This window comes from Pecten maximus, chromosome 10, assembly GCF_902652985.1.
Source record: "Pecten maximus chromosome 10, xPecMax1.1, whole genome shotgun sequence".
Lineage (NCBI taxonomy): Eukaryota > Metazoa > Mollusca > Bivalvia > Pectinida > Pectinidae > Pecten > Pecten maximus.
This window is the reverse complement of record NC_047024.1, coordinates 42,964,411-42,982,447: the sequence shown is the minus strand read 5'-3', so window position 1 is coordinate 42,982,447 and position 18,037 is coordinate 42,964,411. Positions and strand designations below refer to the sequence as shown.

The window sequence follows — 18,037 nt, the reverse complement described above, 5'->3', positions numbered from 1 at the left end:
TACCGATAGTTATACAAAGGGACACAATCTCTCTTATTACCGATAGTTATACAAAGGGACACACCCTCTCTTATTACCGATAGTTATACAAAGGGACACACCCTCTCTTATTACAGATAGTTATACAAACGGACACACCCTCTCTTATTACAGATAGTTATACAAAGGGACAAACCCTCTCTTATTACCGATAGTTATACAAAGGGACATATTCCTCTCTTATTACCGATAGTTATACAAAGGGACATATTCCTCTCTTATTACCATAGTTATACAAAGGGACACAATCTCTCTTATTACCGATAGTTATACAAAGGGACACACCCTCTCTTATTACCGATAGTTATACAAAGGGACACACACTCTCTTATTACAGATAGCTATACAAAGGGACACACCCTCTCTTATTACAGATAGTTATACAAAGAGACACACCCTCTCTTATTACCGAAAGTTATACAAAGGGACACACCCTCTCTTATTACAGATAGTTATACAAAGAGACACACCCTCTCTTATTACCGAAAGTTATACAATGGGACACATCCTCTCTTATTACCGATAGTTATACAAAGGGACACACCCTCTCTTATTACAGATAGCTATACAAAGGGACACACCCTCTCTTATTACAGATAGTTATACAAAGAGACACACCCTCTCTTATTACCGAAAGTTATACAAAGGGACACACCCTCTCTTATTACAGATAGTTATACAAAGGGACACACCCTCTCTTATTACAAATAGTTATACAAAGGGACACACCCTCTCTTATTACAGATAGTTATACAAAGAGACACACCCTCTCTTATTACCGAAAGTTATACAAAGGGACACACCCTCACTTATTACAGATAGTTATACAAAGGGACACACCCTCTCTTATTACAGATAGTTATACAAAGAGACACACCCTCTCTTATTACCGAAAGTTATACAAAGGGACACACCCTCTCTTATTACAAATAGTTATACAAAGGGACACACCCTCTCTTATTACAGATAGTTATACAAAGAGACACACCCTCTCTTATTACCGAAAGTTATACAAAGGGACACACCCTCACTTATTACAGATAGTTATACAAAGGGACACACCCTCTCTTATTACCGATAGTTATACAAAGGGACACACCCTCTCTTATTACAAATAGTTATACAAAGGGACACAACCTCTCTTATTACAGATAGTTATACAAAGGGACACAACCCTCTCTTATTACCGAAAGTTATACAAAGGGACACACCCTCACTTATTACAGATAGTTATACAAAGGGACACACCCTCTCTTATTACCGAAAGTTATACAAAGGGACACACCCTCACTTATTACAGATAGTTATACAAAGGGACACACCCTCTCTTATTACCGATAATTATACAAAGGGACACAACCCTCTCTTATTACAGATAGTTATACAAAGGGACACACCCTCTCTTATTACCGATAATTATACAAAGGGACACAACCCTCTCTTATTACAGATAGTTATACAAAGGGACACATCCTCTCTTATTACCGATAGTTATACAAAAGGACACACCCTCTCTTATTAACGGGAGTCAGACAAATGGACACACCCTCTCTTATTACAGATAGTTATACAAAGGGACACACCCTCTCTTATTACAGATAGTTATACAAAGGGACATATTCCTCTCTTATTAACGATAGTTATACAAAGGGACACACCCTCTCTTATTACAGATAGTTATACAAAGGGACACACCCTCTCTTATTACCGATAGTTATACAAAGGGACACAACCCTCTCTTATTACCGATAGTTATACAAAGGGACACATCCTCTCTTATTACCGATGGTTATACAAAGGGACACACCCTCTCTTATTACCGATAGTTATACAAAGGGACACACCCTCTCTTATTACAGATAGTTATACAAAGGGACACACCCTCTCTTATTACCGATAGTTATACAAAGGGACATATTCCTCGCTTATTACCGATAGTTATACAAAGGGACACACCCTCTCTTATTACCGATAGTTATACAAAGGGACACACCCTCTCTTATTACAGATAGTTATACAAAGGGACATATTCCTCGCTTATTACCGATAGTTATAGAAATGTACACACCCTCTCTTATTACCGATAGTTATACAAAGGGACACACCCTCTCTTATTAACGAGAGTCAGACAAAGGGACATATTCCTCTCTTATTAACGAGATTCAGACAAAGAGACAGACCCCTCACTTAATCAGGATTGTCAGACATAGACACAGACCCCTCACTTAATCAGGAGTGTCAGACAAAGAGACAGACCTCTCACTTAATCAGGATTGTCAGACAAAGAGACAGACCCCTCACTTAACCAGGATTGTCAGACATAGACACAGACCCCTCACTTAATCAGGATTGTCAGACATAGACACAGACCTCTCACTTAATCAGGATTGTCAGACAAAGAGACAGACCTCTCACTTAATCAGGATTGTCAGAAAAACAGACGGACCTCTCACTTAATCAGGATTGTCAGACAAAGACACAGACCCCTCACTTAATCAGGAGTGTCAGACAAAGAGACAGACCCCTCACTTAACCAGGATTGTCAGACAAAGACACAGACCCCTTACTTAACCAGGATTGTCAGACAAAGAGACAGACCTCTCACTTAATCAGGATTGTCAGACAAAGAGACAGACCCCTCACTTAATCAGGATTGTCAGACAAAGAGACAGACCCCTCACTTAATCAGGATTGTCAGACAAAGAGACAGACCCCTCACTTAATCAGGATTGTCAGACAAAGACACAGATCCCTCACTTAATCAGGATTGTCAGACAAAGACACAGACCCCTCACTTAATCAGGATTGTCAGACAAAGACACAGACCCCTTACTTAATCAGGATTGTCAGACAAAGACACAGACCCCTTACTTAATCAGGATTGTCAGACAAACAGACCCTCTCACTTAATCAGGATTGTCAGACAAAGAGACAGACCCTCACTTAATCAGGATTGTCAGACAAAGAGACAGACCCCTCACTTAATCAGGATTGTCAGACAAAGAGACAGACCCCTCACTTAATCAGGATTGTCAGACAAAGAGACAGACCCCTCACTTAATCAGGATTGTCAGACAAAGACAGACCCTCACTTAATCAGGATTGTCAGACAAAGAGACAGACCCCTCACTTAATCAGGATTGTCAGACAAAGACACAGATCCCTTACTTAATCAGGATTGTCAGACAAAGAGGCAAACTTTCACATAATCAGGATTGTCAGACAAAGAGACGGACCTCTCACTTAATCAGGATTGTCAGACAAAGAGGCAAACTTTCACATAACCAGGATTGTCAGACAAAGAGGCAAACTTTCACATAATCAGGGCTGTCAAACAACGAGACACGTCCCTTTCTTTTTCAGGGGGTTACATGGTTAGACAAATTTTATACTGGGCTTGCCTCGATTTTACGTGATGTTAGACGCTTTTCTGCTGTTGGGGTTAGAATCGTTTCTACAAGGTCAAGTTATTAATTAAGCTCACAACATTTAATTAATCAGCATTTCAATACATCGTATAATTGAGATCAGGACATGCAGTCCACAGGTACAGGAGTATCACAAAACCAAGCCACTGAAATAAATCACTGCCATAACAAACGTGCTAAAAACGTAAAGGTTTCCTGATCTCTTTGTATTGTTCCAAAACGGAATTAACATAGATGATATATTTCCTTATTAATTATTAACATTATGATAACATTTATTATCACTTAAAGCAGTTGGAATATCAAATATTCCATTATGTCACATGATTAAACTTCTCTGATTTAAATAACAGGAAAATACAATATCACCGAAATTAAAAAAAAAAAAAAAAAAACACAAACAAAAGCTTAAAATGTGTCTGTTAAGCATTGTTCTGTGGCGTCAAGGAAGTCCGACGTCGTATACCGACGTCACACCCAATATTTTAGAGTGATTCTAAAATAGCTAAATATGTTGTCTTTGCCTAATTTTTAATTATTTAAGCAAAACAATACATTACGAACTAAGAATCAATGAAAAATTGAACAAATACAAGATTTTTTAAAAAGTGAAATAGACAACCGTACTCCTGAAGGGCAACGTCTTCTGTTCATTGACGACCTCCTCCGTGCGAATCTAACGTCTGTCTTAATATGTTCCATAGAAATTAGGATGACAATTAAGAAGTTTGTCTGTTGGAAGATGGAGGAAAGAGGCTGATAAAATAGAGTCTGTAATTTCCTTAAATTTCAAGTTTAGCAAACAAATTATGATCACGATTATTTTTTTTCGTGTTATTTAAAGATAAGTTTTCTCTTAGGCTCGTATGAAAATTGATATTGACAATCAGATATTCAGCCGTTCTCAAGGTTTCTTTTAAGAATTTGTCGTGCCCTTTTTCACTCTTTACAGAAACATGCAGGATTTTCAACCTATGGAAGGCCTTCATTTTCGTGTCATAAGCGATTTCTTTTGCTAGAAAGACGAACAGCGATACAATTGTCTTGATGCAAACTATACTATTTGTGTGTGTGTGAAATATACAACTAAGGGAAAATGATATCAATCCTGTATGAAATTTAGAATTATTGACAATCTTGTTGACAAGATATTATTTTGTTGAGTTAGGTGGCAAACTATTCAAAAAGACTATCAGCTTACACAAAGATTTTTTTGCCGATTTGTTTTCACACAAAGCTGATTTCATTGAAGATCTTATCAGAAAGATAACAAAGACCATACAATGTGTCTTGACTGAGATATTTTTGACAATGTTTTTGCCTTTCAATGCAAACACCATTTTGACCACGTAGTTCAGAAGACACTGTATTCTATTAACTCACAAGTAAACAAACATGGATACCTCTCAACTTAAACGTTTGATTTCAAACGCCTATTTGAAAATTCCATTCCTTGATAGTAACATTCATGCTTCCCCAATTACATGTCATAGTTGATTCGGTTTTCAAGAACTTCTTCCAAAAAATAAGGATTTTCATGATGAGAGACGACTGATAGGGATGCAGTTATGGTCGTCATCATGACATCACGTGAATATTTAAGTTTCTTTGATGCTAATAATAGCCTTGTATACCCTATTTTTAAATCACCAGTAATAAGATTAAGAACCTGACAACACTGGATTTATTCTTGATTAACATGACAAGTGTTGAAACAGTAGAAGACGCATGACCCTCAGAGACTCGAGGTCCTACTCTCATTTAGATTTACATTATTATCCGTTTAGCCCTTTAATGCGTTCATGCTTTGATCTTGTTTAAAGATTTTGATTTTGAGAGAATCCTCTTGGTTTTTTCCTATACATGCACCATGTCCTTTTATCTAAATTCCAGGAACGGTTTAATTATCATAAATGGAGATAGAAGGAATCTGAAAATGCAATCAAAATTAATTTTATGGTGTCTTGTTGAAGACCTGTTTTATTTCACAAGTGTGGCACATATTACCATGCTTTTTAACATTTAAAGTGTACGTCATAATGATGATATTTGAAAATTATTCATCTTCATACATAATTATGAACCGTTAAATGCAGAACACGTCTTCACCGATGCACATTTCGTGAACTACGTTGTTTACATTCGACACAATAGATTCGTTGTAAATTATCAATGCAAATTAAACTCAGAACAAGTTGAGCATAGCGATGTCCCCGTGATATATGAGAACATTCGCTGGAATTGAGTCAATCCATTCAACACATCCGCAGCAGGACTAGTCTATGTGCTTGTCACAACTCCATTCACAATTTGTACGGATTTTGGAGAAAGTTATCTTTTAAATACGTTATCGCTATAGGACGAGTTGTGTACAGGTGTGTGTGATACCAGCTCGAATAATTAATTATGTACATCATCAGTCAAGTGTTTGTCATCTCGTCACGCGGTTAGATTTAATTCATCAACAGATGTAATTACCGTTTTTGTCTCCGTAATAAACTTACCTCATTTGCGTAAAGCCGCTATTGTCAAGTGAAAACCTGCTTGCCTTAAACACCACTATCAATATATGAAGCTAAAACATCCATTTCAAAATATAATTCCATAAATATATCACAAAAACACTTATTTTTATATTTCATCTTTTTATATGTGAATTACCTATTTATACATCTATATATGTCAATTTTATTAAGTTTAAACATTTTAAAAGGATAAGTTCTCGTATTTGTAATCTAACCAGGCTTTTCTCGCAATGATCGCGATAATTTATGAGAGGCTATCACTGCCCATGCGCATAGGATGCCACGGCGACGTCCTGAGTTCTCGGACCGTAAATTGAATTATTGTTAATTAGTGTGAGGGTAACTATTGCCTTAATTTATTACCATCAATACAGTGATATGTCATATTTCTGATCTAATCCGAGGAAAGAGCACACCAGGTGTGACAATTAGCGAGTTGAGTTATAGTTTGTATAAATTGTCACTTGGATACTTACATCACACGGATTTATTGAATAACTAATTTCCTTGGACTGGAAAAAAAATCTGAAATTGCGTCCACGCCACGTTGAAATATGTGCCGTTTTCTATGTGTTCTCTTCGGAATCATATGTGCGCTGAGGATTGTTCCTTGTTTTGAGAGATACCAGTTTGATATTCCGAATGGATTTAACATCCCTAACCCTTGCGAGCCGACAGGGATCTGGAATGGGGTTGGACACTATGGACCAGAAGGCCAGGGACCAACGAACCAGTTCGGCAAGGATTTTCTTGCCGCCGGAAAGGTTAATGTGTAAAACATATCTCGCTAAATACAAAACAGAAGATTTATATACCAGTTAATTCATGAGTAAATCTGCTACTGGGACAGCGTTCAGTACAAAAACAACCCATCCAAATAACATCTACTTCAAAAAATCAATCTGAAATGACAGAAAGAATGCAAACATATCAACAAAATTGAATTAAAAAAATATGAATTAGGTATAAAAGGTATATTAAATTTAGATATTCTGAAAACTTCAATATAAATATAGATTATATCACATACATAAATGTATATCAACATTAGCTTTAAAAAAATCTATATATAGTTTTATATAACATATATTAACATTAGTTTTAATAGGACATTAAAACTACGTTGTGGCCATGGTTGGCATTAGTTTTGATGTGACATTAGGACTACTTTGTGGCCATGGTTGACATTAGTTTTGTTGGACATTAGGACTACTTTGTGGCCATGGTTGACATTAGTTTTGATGTGACATTAAGACTACTTTGTGGCCATGGTTGACATTAGTTTTGATGTGACATTAGGACTACTTTGTGGCCATGGTTGACACTAGGACTACTTTGTGGCCATGGTTGACATTAGTTTTGATGTGACATTAGGACTACTTTGTGGCCATGGTTGACATTAGTTTTGATGTGACATTAGGACTACTTTGTGGCCATGGTTGACATTAGTTTTGATGTGACATTAGGACTACTTTGTGGCCATGGTTGACATTAGTTTTGATGTGACATTAGGACTACTTTGTGGCCATGGTTGACATTAGTTTTGATGTGACATTAGGACTACTTTGTGGCCATGGTTGACATTAGTTTTGATGTGACATTAGGACTACTTTGTGGCCATGGTTGACATTAGGACTACTTTGTGGCCATGGTTGACATTAGGACTACTTTGTGGCCATGGTTGACATTAGTTTTGATGTGACATTAGGACTACTTTGTGGCCATGGTTGACATTAGTTTTGATGTGACATTAGGACTACTTTGTGGCCATGGTTGACATTAGGACTACTTTGTGGCCATGGTTGACATTAGTTTTGATGTGACATTAGGACTACTTTGTGGCCATGGTTGGCATTAGGACTACTTTGTGGCCATGGTTGACATTAGTTTTGATGTGACATTAGGACTACTTTGTGGCCATGGTTGACATTAGGACTACTTTGTGGCCATGGTTGACATTAGTTTTGATGTGACATTAGGACTACTTTGTGGCCATGGTTGGCATTAGGACTACTTTGTGGCCATGGTTGACATTAGTTTTGATGTGACATTAGGACTACTTTGTGGCCATGGTTGACATTAAGACTACTTCGTGGCCATGGTTGGCATTAGTCTTGTTGGACACTAGGACTACTTTGTGGCCATGGTTGACATTAGTCTTGTTGGACATTAGGACTACTTTGTGGCCATGGTTGACATTAGTTTTGATGTGACATTAGGACTACTTTGTGGCCATGGTTGGCATTAGGACTACTTTGTGGCCATGGTTGACATTAGTTTTGTTGGACATTAGGACTACTTTGTGGCCATGGTTGACATTAGTTTTGTTGGACATTAGGACTACTTTGTGGCCATGGTTGACATTAGTTTTGATGTGACATTAGGACTACTTTGTGGCCATGGTTGGCATTAGGACTACTTTGTGGCCATGGTTGACATTAGTTTTGATGTGACATTAAGACTACTTTGTGGCCATGGTTGACATTAGGACTACTTTGTGGCCATGGTTGACATTAGTTTTGATGTGACATTAGGACTACTTTGTGGCCATGGTTGACATTAAGACTACTTTGTGGCCATGGTTGACATTAGGACTACTTTGTGGCCATGGTTGACATTAGTTTTGTTGGACATTATGACTACTTTGTGGCCATGGTTGACATTAGTTTTGATGTGACATTAGGACTACTTTGTGGCCATGGTTGGCATTAGGACTACTTTGTGGCCACGGTTGGCATTAGTTTTGATGTGACATTAGGACTACTTTGTGGCCATGGTTGACATTAGTTTTGATGTGACATTAGGACTACTTTGTGGCCATGGTTGGCATTAGGACTACTTTGTGGCCATGGTTGACATTAGTTTTGATGTGACATTAGGACTACTTTGTGGCCATGGTTGGCATTAGGACTACTTTGTGGCCACGGTTGGCATTAGTTTTGATGTGACATTAGGACTACTTTGTGGCCATGGTTGGCATTAGTTTTGATGTGACATTAGGACTACTTTGTGGCCATGGTTGACATTAGGACTACTTTGTGGCCACGGTTGGCATAAGTTTTGTTGGACATTAAGACTACTTTGTGGCCATGGTTGACATTAGTTTTGTTGGACATTAAGACTACTTTGTGGCCATGGTTGACATTAGTTTTGATGGACATTAGGACTACTTTGTGGCCATGGTTGACATTAGTTTTGATAGGACACTAGGACTACTTTGTGGCCATGGTTGACATTAGTTTTGTTGGACATTAGGACTACTTTGTGGCCATGGTTGACATTAGTTTTGATGTGACATTAGGACTACTTTGTGGCCATGGTTGACATTAGTTTTGATGTGACATTAGGACTACTTTGTGGCCATGGTTGACATTAGTTTTGATGTGACATTAGGACTACTTTGTGGCCATGGTTGACATTAGGACTACTTTGTGGCCATGGTTGACATTATGACTACTTTGTGGCCATGGTTGACATAAGTTTTGATAGGACGTTAACATTACTTTGTGGCCATGGTTGACATTATTTTATATAGGACATTAATTTAATCTAGCTCGTTGCATTATATATAACTGCCAATGTATGAACTCGCTGAGGTCATATGTCATTCCGAGTGGCGTGTGGTCCTTCACAAAGTCATTATGTTAATAGGCCAATGACTGTCTCCTAGCTCTGTATAACCTATTGTTTTATCAGGTCACTAAGAATTCGTGGTATTCCGAAATTTACACGCAATTCACACTTTATAGTCTGATAGGACCAGATTGAACGGACAGGACTTAAAAGATTTCAGGAATTACATAATGATTTCAGAAAGAATGATATAATTGAGAGTAAGCTCTTCTTTGAGATGAACAATTCAATTTCGGTGTAATTTTGATTATATATATCTGAAACACAGCTGCTAGGCAACTTTCTATAACCATTGCAATGCATTACTATTATCATCTTTATTTCCTCCACAAAGAAGAGCATGATAATACAAATACAATCAATGTAACGTAGATAATACGTGACTATTTACATATTAGATTATTTTTGGGACAGTAGATATATATTTTTGGGGTAGGAGAGGCATATTTTGGGGGTAGGAGAGACTAATTTTTGGGGTAGGAGAGACTTATTTTGGGAGTAGGAGAGACCTATATTTGCGGAAGGAGAGATATACTTTTGGGGAAAGAGAGACTCATTTTTGGGTTAGATATGACAACACTCCCTATTATGTACTAAGATATAGGTATTATATAGATATGACAACACTCCCGATTATGTACCAAGAGATAGGTATTATATAGATATGACAACACTCCCTATTATGTACTAAGATATAGGTATTATATAGGTATGACAACACTCCCCATTATGTACTAAGATATAGGTATTATGTAGGTATGACAACACTGTCTATTATGTACTAAGATATAGGTATTATATAGATATGACAACACTGTCTATTATGTACTAAGATATAGGTATTATGTAGATATGACAGCACTCCCTATTATGTACTAAGAGATAGGTATTATGTAGATATGACAACACTGTCTATTATATACTAAGATATAGGTATTATATAGATATGATAACACTGTCTATTATGTACTAAGATATAGGTATTATGTAGATATGACAACACTGTCTATTATGTACTAAGATATAGGTGTTATATAGATATGACAACACTCCCCATTATGTACTAAGATATAGGTATTATATATATATTACAACACTGTCTATTATGTACTAAGAGATAGGTATTATGTAGGTATGACAACACTGTCTATTATGTAGTAAGATATAGGTATTATATAGATATGACAACACTCCCTATTATGTACCAAGAGATAGGTATTATATAGATATGACAACACTGTCTATTATGTACTAAGAGATAGGTATTATATAGATATGACAACACTCCCTATTATGTACCAAGAGATAGGTATTATGTAGGTATGACAACACTATCTATTATATACTAAGATATAGGTATTATATAGATATGACAACACTCCCTATTATGTACTAAGATATAGGTATTATATAGATATGACAACACTGTCTATTATGTACTAAGATATAGGTATTATGTAGATATGACAACACTGTCTATTATGTACTAAGATATAGGTATTATATAGATATGACAACACTCCCCATTATGTACTAAGATATAGGTATTATATAGGTATGACAACACATCCCATTATTTACTAATTAAAATAGATAGGCATTATGTAGGTATGACATCTGTTATGTACTAAGAGATAGGTATTGTATAGATATGACAACACTGTCTATTATGACATAGGATTGACAGTCGATGTACTCTACCAGTTATATATAGGTACACGCGCTCCAGGTGACCTCAAGTATGTTTATCATACATTTATAATTATTCTGTGAAGTCAGTGACCTGCCCTAGCAGGCGCCTAGATATCAGCTTTATTGAGTAATACTGGAGTGATTTATTTAATACAATAAATATCACACCCTGGATTATTGCTCCTATGTCCATACCAGTTTATCATTAAAACAGTGCTGATACTTACTTTTCGTGTGTAATAATTACTTACCTTGGTCGTCATACAAGATTTCGAACAGTTCTACGATCAGCTAAATCTATGATATATTGTAGCAAAATATTCCATTGTTTCTTCTGATGCCTCGTGACAGCGTGTTTTAAAAATAGTTTTTGAGAATGTCCTGTCTTCCTGCTATTATAACTATCTGGGACATGTTTTAAAATGACTGTTGCATGGTAAATAGTATTTAGAATGACCAATTAGTCTAAGGTTTTTTCAGCTCTACTAGATAAGTTAGCTGGTCAACAATTCCGCGTACCAGACTCGAGACTTTTATAATTAGTTAATTTATTTCTAACATTGATAAAAAAATATATATTTCAACCAGAATAAACTTTTATTGTCTTTGAAATTCTTTTAAATTTTTGAAGGCATCATATCGCGGTCATGTAATTTATCAAGAATAGATAGCATTGGTTTAAGCGGTTTTGCATTCAAAAGAATTTCACCAAAATGTTGTAAATAATTTTACTAGGACTTCTGCGTCGTCTGTTTCATTGAATGCCACTGGCTGGCCATCTCAATGCATTTTGGTTCTGGAATTCGAGTTATGGCTTTTCCCTTAGATAACACGTTTACAGAATGTCTTCGGGTGTTGTTAAATATCCTCTGAAAAAATGTTTTTCAACTCTCGTTTCAATTTCTCTACTACCCGTTGCAGCTTGTTCCTTTTTAGTCTTTGAATTTTGTTTGTTGATGTCTTGGTGTTACCACGCCCTAAACATATCTTCCTTGTCTTGGTGTTACCACGCCCTAAACATATCTTCCTTGTCTTGGTGTAACCACGCCCTAAACACATCTTCCTTGTCTTGGTGTTACCACGCCCTTAACATATCTTCCTTGTCTTGGTGTTACCACGCCCTAAACATATCTTCCTTGTCTTGGTGTTACCACGCCCTAAACATATCTTCCTTGTCTTGGTGTTACCACGCCCTAAACATATCTTCCTTGTCTTGGTGTTACCACGCCCTAAACATATCTTCCTTGTCTTGGTGTTACCACGCCCTAAACATATCTTCCTTGTCTTGGTGTTACCACGCCCTAAACATATCTTCCTTGTCTTGGTGTTACCACGCCCTAAACATATCTTCCTTGTCTTGGTGTAACCACGCCCTAAACACATCTTCCTTGTCTTGGTGTTACCACGCCCTAACATATCTTCCTTGTCTTGGTGTTACCACGCCCTAAACATATCTTCCTTGTCTTGGTGTTACCACGCCCTAAACATATCTTCCTTGTCTTGGTGTTACCACGCCCTAAACATATCTTCCTTGTCTTGGTGTTACCACGCCCTAAACATATCTTCCTTGTCTTGGTGTTACCACGCCCTAAACATATCTTCCTTGTCTTGGTGTTACCACGCCCTAAACATATCTTCCTTGTCTTGGTGTTACCACGCCCTAAACATATCTTCCTTGTCTTGGTGTTAACCACGCCCTAAACACATCTTCCTTGTCTTGGTGTTACCACGCCCTTAACATATCTTCCTTGTCTTGGTGTTACCACGCCCTAAACATATCTTCCTTGTCTTGGTGTTACCACGCCCTAAACATATCTTCCTTGTCTTGGTGTTACCACGCCCTAAACATATCTTCCTTGTCTTGGTGTTACCACGCCCTAAACATATCTTCCTTGTCTTGGTGTTACCACGCCCTAAACATATCTTCCTTGTCTTGGTGTTACCTCGCCCTAAACATATCTTCTTTGTCTTGGTGTTACCACGCCCTAAACATATCTTCCTTGTCTTGGTGTTACCACGCCCTAAACATATCTTCTTTGTCTTGGTGTTACCACGCCCTAAACATATCTTCCTTGTCTTGGTGTTACCACGCCCTAAACATATCTTCCTTGTCTTGGTGTTACCACGCCCTAAACATATCTTCCTTGTCTTGGTGTTACCACGCCCTAAACATATCTTCCTTGTCTTGGTGTTACCACGCCCTAAACATATCTTCCTTGTCTTGGTGTTACCACGCCCTAAACATATCTTCCTTGTCTTGGTGTTACCACGCCCTAAACACATCTTCCTTGTCTTGGTGTTACCACGCCCTAAACATATCTTCCTTGTCTTGGTGTTACCACGCCCTAAACATATCTTCTTTGTCTTGGTGTTACCACGCCCTAAACATATCTTCCTTGTCTTGGTGTTACCACGCCCTAAACATATCTTCCTTGTCTTGGTGTTACCACGCCCTAAACATATCTTCCTTGTCTTGGTGTTACCACGCCCTAAACATATCTTCCTTGTCTTGGTGTTACCACGCCCTAAACATATCTTCCTTGTCTTGGTGTTACCACGCCCTAAACATATCTTCCTTGTCTTGGTGTTACCACGCCCTAAACATATCTTCTTTGTCTTGGTGTTACCACGCCCTAAACATATCTTCCTTGTCTTGGTGTTACCACGCCCTAAACATATCTTCCTTGTCTTGGTGTTACCACGCCCTAAACATATCTTCTTTGTCTTGGTGTTACCACGCCCTAAACATATCTTCCTTGTCTTGGTGTTACCACGCCCTAAACATATCTTCTTTGTCTTGGTGTTACCACGCCCTAAACATATCTTCCTTGTCTTGGTGTTACCACGCCCTAAACATATCTTCCTTGTCTTGGTGTTACCACGCCCTAAACATATCTTCCTTGTCTTGGTGTTACCACGCCCTAAACATATCTTCCTTGTCTTGGTGTTACCACGCCCTAAACATATCTTCTTTGTCTTGGTGTTACCACGCCCTAAACATATCTTCCTTGTCTTGGTGTTACCACGCCCTAAACATATCTTCCTTGTCTTGGTGTTACCACGCCCTAAACATATCTTCCTTGTCTTGGTGTTACCACGCCCTAAACATATCTTCCTTGTCTTGGTGTTACCACGCCCTAAACAAATCTTCTTTGTCTTGGTGTTACCACGCCCTAAACATATCTTCCTTGTCTTGGTGTTACCACGCCCTAAACATATCTTCCTTGTCTTGGTGTTACCACGCCCTAAACATATCTTCCTTGTCTTGGTGTTACCACGCCCTAAACATATCTTCCTTGTCTTGGTGTTACCACGCCCTAAACATATCTTCCTTGTCTTGGTGTTACCACGCCCTAAACATATCTTCCTCAATAGGCGTATCAAGTCTTTCAGGAGCATGGCATCCGATCACTGTGACCACGAGCTTTGCTTTTTATTTCGGAATACTACGGTGTATTAAACTATCGATGTAGATATACTGTACACTTACTTCTAAAATCTAAAATTTAAAACCTTAGATCTAAGACTTAAGATCTAAAATCTAAGATCTTAAATCTAAATCTAAGATCAAATCAAAAATATAAAATCTAAGATCCGAAACTTAAGATCTAAAATCTAAGATGCAAAATCTAAATATAAGATCTGAAACTTAAGATGTAAAATCTAAGATGTAAAATCTAAATCTAAGATCTGAAACTTAAGATCTAAAATCCAAGATGTAAAATCTTAGATGCAAAATCTAAATCTAAGATCTGAAACTTAAGATGTAAAATCTAAAATGTAAAATCTAAATCTAAGATCTGAAACTTAAGATGTAAAATCTAAAATGTAAAATCTAAATCTAAGATCTGAAACTTAAGATCTAAAATCCAAGATGTAAAATCTTAGATGCAAAATCTAAATCTAAGATATAAAATCCCTGTTCCGCTTCCTTACCATAGTAATATCTCGGGTATTCAATAAAATCGTCGTCACCGTTGGATCACCAAGCATTATATTCTTGACAGGTAACCATACTAACAAGTGCGTATATTGGAATCCAGACGACACTAAGGTGATCAACTCATATCGTCTTCGTAAGAATTTTATGTCAACATCATAATACCAGTCTGTTTCCAGCAGTCTAAGATAGTTGTGTGTTTTGCACCTAAAGTGATCTTTGAAATTAATTCATGTGTTGATTTATTTTGAAGAAACATCGTGGATCCTACGTGTTTAAGAAAGAATTAGATTTGGTTCCAGGAACTCGAGCGGTCCGAAATGCTACCTGTTAGATAAACGGCAAAAACAAACTACAGACAACAGATTTTCAATCTAAATGCTGTAAAAGTAGATATATCTGCTTACATAAAAGTTTTGCTCCTAAACTTACTATAGATAAAACACTAGATATTGATATCAGTGAGGTAATACACTAGATATTGACATCAGTGACGTACTACACTAGATATTGATATCAGTGACGTAATACACTAGATATTGATATCAGTGACGTACTACACTAGATATTGATATCAGTGACGCAATACACTAGATATTGATACCAGTGACGTAATACACTAGATATTGATATCAGTGACGTAATAGACTAGATATTGATATCAGTGACGTAATAGACTAGATATTGATATCAGTGACGTAATACACTAGATATTGACATCAGTGACGTAATACACTAGATATTGATACCAGTGACGTAATACACTAGATATTGATATCAGTGACGTAATACACTAGATATTGATATCAGTGACGTAATACACTAGATATTGATATCAGTGACGTAATACACTAGATATGTACATCAGTGACGTAATACACTATATATTGACATCAGTGACGTAATACACTAGATATTGATATCAGTGACGTAATAACTAGATATTGATATCACTGACGTAACACACTACATATTGATATCAGTGACGTAATACACTACATATTGATATCAATGACGTAATACACTAGATATTGATATCAGTGACGTACTACACTAGATATTGATATCAGTGACGCAATACACTAGATATTGATACCAGTGACGAAATACACTAGATATTGATATCAGTGACGTAATAGACTAGATATTGATATCAGTGACGTAATACACTAGATATTGACATCAGTGACGTAATACACTAGATATTGATATCAGTGACGTAATACACTATAAATTGAGCGTCACTCAATATTGTTTTCAGTAATATGAAATGTTATGTGTTATTCGAGCAAAATGATGTTTAATGTATATATATTATATATATGTATAATAAAAATACTTACAGAAATGGACGGTTAAATTATGCAAGACAGACTCAGACGGAGATGGGATGATGAACGGATTTGAACTTGGTGACCCCTGGTGCCGATGGAAGAAAGAAACACCAACAATACTTTTGCCTGCTCGATATCACCCAGGCGAGTAAAAAAGAACGCCGGTCAAACTTTCTCCTTCACAGGATAAGTCCTATAGTATGTAAACCAGTCAAAACTTCTCCCTTGTGGAATACTTCCTATGTAAACCAGTCAAAACTTCTCCCTTGTGGGATACTTCCTATGTAAACCAGTCAAAACTTATCCCTTGTGGGAAACTTCCTATGTAAACCAGTCAAAACTTATCCCTTGTGGAATACTTCCTATGTAAACCAGTCAAAACTTCTCCCTTGTGGAATACTTCCTATGTAAACCAGTCAAAACTTCTCCCTTGTGGGATACTTCCTATGTAAACCAGTCAAAACTTCTCCCTTGTGGGATACTTCCTATGTAAACCAGTCAAAACTTCTCCCTTGTGGAATACTTCCTATGTAAACCATTAAAACTTCTCCCTTGTGGAATACTTCCTATGTAAACCAGTCAAAACTTCTCCCTTGTGGGATACTTCCTATGTAAACCAGTCAAAACTTCTCCCTTGTGGAATACTTCCTATGTAAAGTCAAAACTTCTCCCTTGTGGGACACTTCCTATGTAAACCAGTAAAAACTTCTCCCTTGTGGGATACTTCCTATGTAAACCAGTCAAAACTTCTCCCTTGTGGAATACTTCCTATGTAAACCAGTCAAAACTTCTCCCTTGTGGAATACTTCCTATGTAAAGTCAAAACTTCTCCCTTGTGGAATACTTCCTATGTAAAGTCAAAACTTCTCCCTTGTGGGACACTTCCTATGTAAACCAGTAAAAACTTCTCCCTTGTGGAATACTTCCTATGTAAAGTCAAAACTTCTCCCTTGTGGAATACTTCCTATGTAAAGTCAAAACTTCTCCCTTGTGGGACACTTCCTATGTAAACCAGTAAAAACTTCTCCCTTGTGGAATACTTCCTATGTAAAGTCAAAACTTCTCCCTTGTGGAATACTTCCTATGTAAAGTCAAAACTTCTCCCTTGTGGAATACTTCCTATGTAAACCAGTCAAAACTTCTCCCTTGTTGAATAATTCCTATGTAAACCATTAAAACTTCTCCCTGGTGGAATAATTCCTATGTAAACCATTAAAACTTCTCCCTTGTGTAATACTTCCTATGTAAACCAGTCAAAACTTCTCCCTTGTAGGATACTTCCTATGTAAACCAGTCAAAACTTCTCCCTTGTGGAATACTTCCTATGTAAACCAGTCAAAACTTCTCCCCTGTGGGAAACTTCCTATGTAAACCATTAAAACTTCTCCCTTGTGGGACACTTTCTTTGTAAACCAGTCAAAACTTCTCCCTTGTGGGAAACTTCCT

General features: G+C 37.1%; 1 protein-coding gene across 1 annotated transcript; it reads left to right on the top strand.

The window, feature by feature from the left end:
- The first annotated feature begins 6,356 nt into the window (after positions 1-6,356).
- Positions 6,357-17,238, top strand: LOC117335446 (temptin-like). The gene is made up of 2 exons (XM_033895449.1): positions 6,357-6,756; positions 16,603-17,238. Exons 1-2 carry the CDS (start codon positions 6,547-6,549, stop codon positions 16,741-16,743), a joined length of 351 nt encoding a protein of 116 aa, XP_033751340.1. The 5' UTR covers positions 6,357-6,546; the 3' UTR covers positions 16,744-17,238.
- The last annotated feature ends 799 nt before the right edge of the window (positions 17,239-18,037 follow it).

Bases quoted from the DNA above. Each gene is read 5' to 3' on its own strand.
- LOC117335446 (XM_033895449.1), top strand. From the start codon at position 6,547: ATGTGCCGTTTTCTATGTGTTCTCTTCGGAATCATATGTGCGCTGAGG. The intron at 6,757-16,602 runs GTTAATGTGTAA...AAATACTTACAG, and splicing joins ATTTTCTTGCCGCCGGAAAG to AAATGGACGGTTAAATTATG.